Genomic DNA, 8,162 nt, shown 5'->3' on the forward strand with positions numbered 1-8,162 from the left:
AGGATCCCCAAGAAAAACAAGCTGCAGGCCGGCAGGAGCGGAAAAGCAAAATTCCCAAACCGGGACTCGAACCCGGGTCGCGTGGGTGAAAGCCACGTATCCTAATCGCCTAGACTATTTGGGAGCACCTTCTCGTAACCAACCCTACACGCAACTCGCGCCCTTTGCGCCATAACCACCACCCGCACGCCGACCAGATACGCACCCCCAGCCCGCCCACGCCCGCGCGCGCCTCCCCGTCGCCAGCGCTTGCCTCATCGGTCCGAAACAACCGCGAACCAGCCTCACGTGGAGCTCGTCTAAGCGTCGGCTTCATCGGATGCCTCTGCACGCTCCCAACGCCGACACGACCCCCTCAGCACGATATGCAGCGCCCGGAACGTCGATCTCACGGACTGAACAGGCCAAACAAGCAAAACAAGCTGCAGGCCGGCAGGAGCGGAAAAGCAAAATTCCCAAACCGGGACTCGAACCCGGGTCGCGTGGGTGAAAGCCACGTATCCTAACCGCCTAGACTATTTGGGAGCACCTTCTCGTAACCAACCCTACACGCAACTCGCGCCCTTTGCGCCATAACCACCACCCGCACGCCGACCAGATACGCACCCCCAGCCCGCCCACGCCCGCGCGCGCCTCCCCGTCGCCAGCGCTTGCCTCATCGGTCCGAAACAACCGCGAACCAGCCTCACGTGGAGCTCGTCTAAGCGTCGGCTTCATCGGATGCCTCTGCACGCTCCCAACGCCGACACGACCCCCTCAGCACGATATGCAGCGCCCGGAACGTCGATCTCACGGACTGAACAGGCCAAACAAGCAAAACAAGCTGCAGGCCGGCAGGAGCGAAAAAGCAAAATTCCCAAACCGGGACTCGAACCCGGGTCGCGTGGGTGAAAGCCACGTATCCTAACCGCCTAGACTATTTGGGAGCACCTTCTCGTAACCAACCCTACACGCAACTCGCGCCCTTTGCGCCATAACCACCACCCGCACGCCGACCAGATACGCACCCCCAGCCCGCCCACGCCCGCGCGCGCCTCCCCGTCGCCAGCGCTTGCCTCATCGGTCCGAAACAACCGCGAACCAGCCTCACGTGGAGCTCGTCTAAGCGTCGGCTTCATCGGATGCCTCTGCACGCTCCCAACGCCGACACGACCCCCTCAGCACGATATGCAGCGCCCGGAACGTCGATCTCACGGACTGAACAGGCCAAACAAGAAAAACAAGCTGCAGGCCGGCAGGAGCGAAAAAGCAAAATTCCCAAACCGGGACTCGAACCCGGGTCGCGTGGGTGAAAGCCACGTATCCTAACCGCCTAGACTATTTGGGAGCACCTTCTCGTAACCAACCCTACACGCAACTCGCGCCCTTTGCGCCATAACCACCACCCGCACGCCGACCAGATACGCACCCCCAGCCCGCCCACGCCCGCGCGCGCCTCCCCGTCGCCAGCGCTTGCCTCATCGGTCCGAAACAACCGCGAACCAGCCTCACGTGGAGCTCGTCTAAGCGTCGGCTTCATCGGATGCCTCTGCACGCTCCCAACGCCGACACGACCCCCTCAGCACGATATGCAGCGCCCGGAACGTCGATCTCACGGACTGAACAGGCCAAACAAGCAAAACAAGCTGCAGGCCGGCAGGAGCGGAAAAGCAAAATTCCCAAACCGGGACTCGAACCCGGGTCGCGTGGGTGAAAGCCACGTATCCTAACCGCCTAGACTATTTGGGAGCACCTTCTCGTAACCAACCCTACACGCAACTCGCGCCCTTTGCGCCATAACCACCACCCGCACGCCGACCAGATACGCACCCCCAGCCCGCCCACGCCCGCGCGCGCCTCCCCGTCGCCAGCGCTTGCCTCATCGGTCCGAAACAACCGCGAACCAGCCTCACGTGGAGCTCGTCTAAGCGTCGGCTTCATCGGATGCCTCTGCACGCTCCCAACGCCGACACGACCCCCTCAGCACGATATGCAGCGCCCGGAACGTCGATCTCACGGACTGAACAGGCCAAACAAGCAAAACAAGGTGCAGGCCGGCAGGAGCGGAAAAGCAAAATTCCCAAACCGGGACTCGAACCCGGGTCGCGTGGGTGAAAGCCACGTATCCTAACCGCCTAGACTATTTGGGAGCACCTTCTCGTAACCAACCCTACACGCAACTCGCGCCCTTTGCGCCATAACCACCACCCGCACGCCGACCAGATACGCACCCCCAGCCCGCCCACGCCCGCGCGCGCCTCCCCGTCGCCAGCGCTTGCCTCATCGGTCCGAAACAACCGCGAACCAGCCTCACGTGGAGCTCGTCTAAGCGTCGGCTTCATCGGATGCCTCTGCACGCTCCCAACGCCGACACGACCCCCTCAGCACGATATGCAGCGCCCGGAACGTCGATCTCACGGACTGAACAGGCCAAACAAGCAAAACAAGCTGCAGGCCGGCAGGAGCGAAAAAGCAAAATTCCCAAACCGGGACTCGAACCCGGGTCACGTGGGTGAAAGCCACGTATCCTAACCGCCTAGACTATTTGGGAGCACCTTCTCGTAACCAACCCTACACGCAACTCGCGCCCTTTGCGCCATAACCACCACCCGCACGCCGACCAGATACGCACCCCCAGCCCGCCCACGCCCGCGCGCGCCTCCCCGTCGCCAGCGCTTGCCTCATCGGTCCGAAACAACCGCGAACCAGCCTCACGTGGAGCTCGTCTAAGCGTCGGCTTCATCGGATGCCTCTGCACGCTCCCAACGCCGACACGACCCCCTCAGCACGATATGCAGCGCCCGGAACGTCGATCTCACGGACTGAACAGGCCAAACAAGCAAAACAAGCTGCAGGCCGGCAGGAGCGGAAAAGCAAAATTTCCAAACCGGGACTCGAACCCGGGTCGCGTGGGTGAAAGCCACGTATCCTAACCGCCTAGACTATTTGGGAGCACCTTCTCGTAACCAACCCTACACGCAACTCGCGCCCTTTGCGCCATAACCACCACCCGCACGCCGACCAGATACGCACCCCCAGCCCGCCCACGCCCGCGCGCGCCTCCCCGTCGCCAGCGCTTGCCTCATCGGTCCGAAACAACCGCGAACCAGCCTCACGTGGAGCTCGTCTAAGCGTCGGCTTCATCGGATGCCTCTGCACGCTCCCAACGCCGACACGACCCCCTCAGCACGATATGCAGCGCCCGGAACGTCGATCTCACGGACTGAACAGGCCAAACAAGCAAAACAAGCTGCAGGCCGGCAGGAGCGGAAAAGCAAAATTCCCAAACCGGGACTCGAACCCGGGTCGCGTGGGTGAAAGCCACGTATCCTAACCGCCTAGACTATTTGGGAGCACCTTCTCGTAACCAACCCTACACGCAACTCGCGCCCTTTGCGCCATAACCACCACCCGCACGCCGACCAGATACGCACCCCCAGCCCGCCCACGCCCGCGCGCGCCTCCCCGTCGCCAGCGCTTGCCTCATCGGTCCGAAACAACCGCGAACCAGCCTCACGTGGAGCTCGTCTAAGCGTCGGCTTCATCGGATGCCTCTGCACGCTCCCAACGCCGACACGACCCCCTCAGCACGATATGCAGCGCCCGGAACGTCGATCTCACGGACTGAACAGGCCAAACAAGAAAAACAAGCTGCAGGCCGGCAGGAGCGAAAAAGCAAAATTCCCAAACCGGGACTCGAACCCGGGTCGCGTGGGTGAAAGCCACGTATCCTAACCGCCTAGACTATTTGGGAGCACCTTCTCGTAACCAACCCTACACGCAACTCGCGCCCTTTGCGCCATAACCACCACCCGCACGCCGACCAGATACGCACCCCCAGCCCGCCCACGCCCGCGCGCGCCTCCCCGTCGCCAGCGCTTGCCTCATCGGTCCGAAACAACCGCGAACCAGCCTCACGTGGAGCTCGTCTAAGCGTCGGCTTCATCGGATGCCTCTGCACGCTCCCAACGCCGACACGACCCCCTCAGCACGATATGCAGCGCCCGGAACGTCGATCTCACGGACTGAACAGGCCAAACAAGCAAAACAAGCTGCAGGCCGGCAGGAGCGGAAAAGCAAAATTCCCAAACCGGGACTCGAACCCGGGTCGCGTGGGTGAAAGCCACGTATCCTAACCGCCTAGACTATTTGGGAGCACCTTCTCGTAACCAACCCTACACGCAACTCGCGCCCTTTGCGCCATAACCACCACCCGCACGCCGACCAGATACGCACCCCCAGCCCGCCCACGCCCGCGCGCGCCTCCCCGTCGCCAGCGCTTGCCTCATCGGTCCGAAACAACCGCGAACCAGCCTCACGTGGAGCTCGTCTAAGCGTCGGCTTCGTCGGATGCCTCTGCACGCTCCCAACGCCGACACGACCCCCTCAGCACGATATGCAGCGCCCGGAACGTCGATCTCACGGACTGAACAGGCCAAACAAGCAAAACAAGCTGCAGGCCGGCAGGAGCGGAAAAGCAAAATTCCCAAACCGGGACTCGAACCCGGGTCGCGTGGGTGAAAGCCACGTATCCTAACCGCCTAGACTATTTGGGAGCACCTTCTCGTAACCAACCCTACACGCAACTCGCGCCCTTTGCGCCATAACCACCACCCGCACGCCGACCAGATACGCACCCCCAGCCCGCCCACGCCCGCGCGCGCCTCCCCGTCGCCAGCGCTTGCCTCATCGGTCCGAAACAACCGCGAACCAGCCTCACGTGGAGCTCGTCTAAGCGTCGGCTTCATCGGAGGCCTCTGCACGCTCCCAACGCCGACACGACCCCCTCAGCACGATATGCAGCGCCCGGAACGTCGATCTCACGGACTGAACAGACCAAACAAGCAAAACAAGCTGCAGGCCGGCAGGAGCGGAAAAGCAAAATTCCCAAACCGGGACTCGAACCCGGGTCGCGTGGGTGAAAGCCACGTATCCTAACCGCCTAGACTATTTGGGAGCACCTTCTCGTAACCAACCCTACACGCAACTCGCGCCCTTTGCGCCATAACCACCACCCGCACGCCGACCAGATACGCACCCCCAGCCCGCCCACGCCCGCGCGCGCCTCCCCGTCGCCAGCGCTTGCCTCATCGGTCCGAAACAACCGCGAACCAGCCTCACGTGGAGCTCGTCTAAGCGTCGGCTTCATCGGATGCCTCTGCACGCTCCCAACGCCGACACGACCCCCTCAGCACGATATGCAGCGCCCGGAACGTCGATCTCACGGACTGAACAGGCCAAACAAGCAAAACAAGCTGCAGGCCGGCAGGAGCGGAAAAGCAAAATTCCCAAACCGGGACTCGAACCCGGGTCGCGTGGGTGAAAGCCACGTATCCTAATCGCCTAGACTATTTGGGAGCACCTTCTCGTAACCAACCCTACACGCAACTCGCGCCCTTTGCGCCATAACCACCACCCGCACGCCGACCAGATACGCACCCCCAGCCCGCCCACGCCCGCGCGCGCCTCCCCGTCGCCAGCGCTTGCCTCATCGGTCCGAAACAACCGCGAACCAGCCTCACGTGGAGCTCGTCTAAGCGTCGGCTTCATCGGATGCCTCTGCACGCTCCCAACGCCGACACGACCCCCTCAGCACGATATGCAGCGCCCGGAACGTCGATCTCACGGACTGAACAGGCCAAACAAGCAAAACAAGGTGCAGGCCGGCAGGAGCGGAAAAGCAAAATTCCCAAACCGGGACTCGAACCCGGGTCGCGTGGGTGAAAGCCACGTATCCTAACCGCCTAGACTATTTGGGAGCACCTTCTCGTAACCAACCCTACACGCAACTCGCGCCCTTTGCGCCATAACCACCACCCGCACGCCGACCAGATACGCACCCCTGAGGACACGAGACTTCCTGGCGCATCTATGGGGTTCTTGTGCAATATCCAAGTTCGACCAAGAGTGCGTCTTGCCAGACTCCCCGGTTCCCAGAGTACGAGATCCACAAGTATTCGTACGACGTTGTTCACGAGCGCTGGGACCGTGAGTCATACCAAGAAGGCCTGGATTCTGAACCCTGGGAGACTATGCTTCAGGGTCGCTTCCGAGTGTTCTACTTCCATGAGCGAGAGCTGCTCTCCGCGTAAGCGCTCAAGCTGATGGAGGACGTCGTGGACGCCATGCACAAGCACGCACAGGCAATCGGGGAGCGCGGGCACTGGGTGCCTATTCCGACTAAGGAACAAGCAGACGCCACCATGGAATCGCAGCGTAAGTCGCGTCGAAACGCGCTACGCAGAGCGTACAAGACGCTCGTTGAGCGCTCGTGCAATACCCCTGGGTTCATCCCGTCGTTGTGGCACGAACCGGGTATCTGGAAGTTCCCGGACAAGTGCTGCTACTGGATTTGGAAGGATCCCAGGGCCAAGAAACTCGGGGGAGCTAAGTGCAAGGACTTAGACGTCCAGCTAGCGATGTTGGGCATGTGGTGGAGTCCCTCAGATAAAAACTAATAACCTCCCACACGTGTCCTGCCACGCAACTACGGGGGGTTACCCCTGCAAGCCAAATACCCAAAGACAACGAGAACTAGTCCCGAGATCTCTAGGCCTCACCTTGTGTACCCTTGTAGCAAGACTCGGATCTTTATCTAGCGTAATTCCTAGAAGACGTGTAATATGAAGGGGTGAATATGGGGTTCCTTACACTCGCAGGCAGAGACTTAAGTTAACTCTGTCGCGGATGCACTTGTACAGCGAGGTAACTCTTCCCACTGCACGACAACTTGTTGTACAATATGTACGAGATTTACTGGAGATCTCCTGCCGCAGCTAGTCTGCGGGTCCAAACCAGAGTGCGAGACGCACACTAAACCGTTTAGAGTGTCCTACTGTCGAACATTGAGAGCTGATCTCCTGAGTCCAGACAATGCAACACACTACGCTACTAGAAGGTTACCAGGGAGGCCAAATCAATCCAGAACCCCGAGTACACTTCGCAAGTAGGTAGGAAACAGTCACAGTACACACGTAGGCGCTAACCGCACAACACAAAGACTAATATGAAGAAGTACCTTGTCTCGTTGTTGGAAATTCTGAACTGAACTGCCTATCTACCGGCGGCTCGTCTGCCGGCCAACCAACCAACCAGTATGCTGCACGCCTTTACCTCATGACGTCATCTGCTGTCTCCGTGCGGTGTCATCGTCCTTGTTACGGGCCTCCCCGTTCTGGATCTTCGTAAATACGCCATCGGGTTTCGTAATCAGTCGCCGGCCTTCTATACGGGACGCCGAGCTAAGGTGTCCCATAATTCAAGTGGCTCACTCTCGGGTCACCTTCGGGTAACCTCCGGGTCCATCGCCTCACAATCCTTCAACCCGCGTTACGACATCCGCCCTCTCTTCGCGTAAGGCTATCGAGCAGGTGGCTGCCACGCGTAGAGCTCCTGTACCATGTCTGCTTCTCCACCCACGTCGTCGACTTCGTCGTCGGCCGCCGGCGTCCCTCTGCTGAGTGCTGCCCCGTCGTCGACTTCGTCGTCGGCCGCCGGCGTCCCTCTGCTGAGTGCTGCCCCGTCGTCGAACTACAGCCACGGAGATTGCACCGCCTGTCACTTCCTTGGTCGATCTATACCGGCCGCGGCTCCATACTCTGGTTCGCAGTCATCTCTATCGGAACGCGCGCGCATTATCCAGGCTGATCAAGTCACCGCGGCCCTCGATCACGAGGTGCTGGATCTCCGGGGCCGTCTTGACGTCGCCCAGGATCTTCTTGAAGCATCTGTGCAAGTCTTCATCGATCCATCCATGATCGCGATCTGGAGGTTCAACGCGTGCGCAACGAAGCCGACGGTCGTCTTCGAGATCTCCAGCGGCCCTGAACACCGAAGTAGAACGCCGTCAGCAAGCCGAAGCTGCTGAACAACAAGTACGCGCAGATCTCGCACGGGTCGCCGCTCGCTCAGCTGATGCCGATGAAGTCACTCCGTCCGCTGCAGCATCGCCCTCTAACGTCGTCCCCAGTCAGTTGGAGATCGCCCTCGGAGATCTGGATGATATACGAGCCGAGCTGGCAGATATCAAGGCTACCTGGACCCCTCCTCCCACTGCATCGGTGACCCCAGGTGGCCGACTGTTGGCTGCCAGCGAAGCTGCCACTGATGATGATCGGACTAGTGACTGACGCGCGGGACGTGCCCTGCAACGATCCAATGCCGAACGAGACAGATCTCGCAAT

At 60.7% G+C, this 8,162-nt stretch overlaps 1 protein-coding gene and 15 non-coding genes across 16 annotated transcripts; 1 reads left to right on the forward strand and 15 right to left on the reverse strand.

Annotated features, from left to right (window-relative positions):
- Positions 1-51: 51 nt before the first annotated feature.
- On the reverse strand, positions 52-124 carry PHYSODRAFT_t325. Its single transcript has one exon. It is a non-coding gene; the product is annotated as a tRNA-Glu (tRNA).
- A 328-nt stretch (positions 125-452) lies between these two features.
- On the reverse strand, positions 453-525 carry PHYSODRAFT_t324. The gene has a single exon. It is a non-coding gene; the product is annotated as a tRNA-Glu (tRNA).
- Positions 526-853: 328 nt separating this feature from the next.
- PHYSODRAFT_t323 lies at positions 854-926 on the reverse strand. Its single transcript has one exon. It is a non-coding gene; the product is annotated as a tRNA-Glu (tRNA).
- A 328-nt stretch (positions 927-1,254) lies between these two features.
- PHYSODRAFT_t322 lies at positions 1,255-1,327 on the reverse strand. Its single transcript has one exon. It is a non-coding gene; the product is annotated as a tRNA-Glu (tRNA).
- A 328-nt stretch (positions 1,328-1,655) lies between these two features.
- PHYSODRAFT_t321 lies at positions 1,656-1,728 on the reverse strand. Its single transcript has one exon. It is a non-coding gene; the product is annotated as a tRNA-Glu (tRNA).
- Positions 1,729-2,056: 328 nt separating this feature from the next.
- PHYSODRAFT_t320 lies at positions 2,057-2,129 on the reverse strand. The gene has a single exon. It is a non-coding gene; the product is annotated as a tRNA-Glu (tRNA).
- A 328-nt stretch (positions 2,130-2,457) lies between these two features.
- On the reverse strand, positions 2,458-2,530 carry PHYSODRAFT_t319. Its single transcript has one exon. It is a non-coding gene; the product is annotated as a tRNA-Glu (tRNA).
- Positions 2,531-2,858: 328 nt separating this feature from the next.
- On the reverse strand, positions 2,859-2,931 carry PHYSODRAFT_t318. The gene has a single exon. It is a non-coding gene; the product is annotated as a tRNA-Glu (tRNA).
- Positions 2,932-3,259: 328 nt separating this feature from the next.
- PHYSODRAFT_t317 lies at positions 3,260-3,332 on the reverse strand. Its single transcript has one exon. It is a non-coding gene; the product is annotated as a tRNA-Glu (tRNA).
- Positions 3,333-3,660: 328 nt separating this feature from the next.
- PHYSODRAFT_t316 lies at positions 3,661-3,733 on the reverse strand. Its single transcript has one exon. It is a non-coding gene; the product is annotated as a tRNA-Glu (tRNA).
- Positions 3,734-4,061: 328 nt separating this feature from the next.
- Positions 4,062-4,134, reverse strand: PHYSODRAFT_t315. The gene has a single exon. It is a non-coding gene; the product is annotated as a tRNA-Glu (tRNA).
- Positions 4,135-4,462: 328 nt separating this feature from the next.
- On the reverse strand, positions 4,463-4,535 carry PHYSODRAFT_t314. Its single transcript has one exon. It is a non-coding gene; the product is annotated as a tRNA-Glu (tRNA).
- A 328-nt stretch (positions 4,536-4,863) lies between these two features.
- PHYSODRAFT_t313 lies at positions 4,864-4,936 on the reverse strand. The gene has a single exon. It is a non-coding gene; the product is annotated as a tRNA-Glu (tRNA).
- A 328-nt stretch (positions 4,937-5,264) lies between these two features.
- On the reverse strand, positions 5,265-5,337 carry PHYSODRAFT_t312. Its single transcript has one exon. It is a non-coding gene; the product is annotated as a tRNA-Glu (tRNA).
- A 328-nt stretch (positions 5,338-5,665) lies between these two features.
- On the reverse strand, positions 5,666-5,738 carry PHYSODRAFT_t311. Its single transcript has one exon. It is a non-coding gene; the product is annotated as a tRNA-Glu (tRNA).
- A 1,640-nt stretch (positions 5,739-7,378) lies between these two features.
- On the forward strand, positions 7,379-8,108 carry PHYSODRAFT_321328 (hypothetical protein; the record flags this gene model as incomplete). The annotated part of the gene is made up of 2 exons (XM_009516510.1): positions 7,379-7,814; positions 7,891-8,108. The coding sequence occupies 2 exons, from the start codon at positions 7,379-7,381 to the stop codon at positions 8,106-8,108; spliced, it is 654 nt and encodes a 217-aa protein (XP_009514805.1).
- Positions 8,109-8,162: the final 54 nt, after the last annotated feature.

The sequence above is a fragment of the Phytophthora sojae genome (assembly GCF_000149755.1).
Source record: "Phytophthora sojae unplaced genomic scaffold PHYSOscaffold_1, whole genome shotgun sequence".
Classification (NCBI taxonomy): domain Eukaryota; phylum Oomycota; class Peronosporomycetes; order Peronosporales; family Peronosporaceae; genus Phytophthora; species Phytophthora sojae.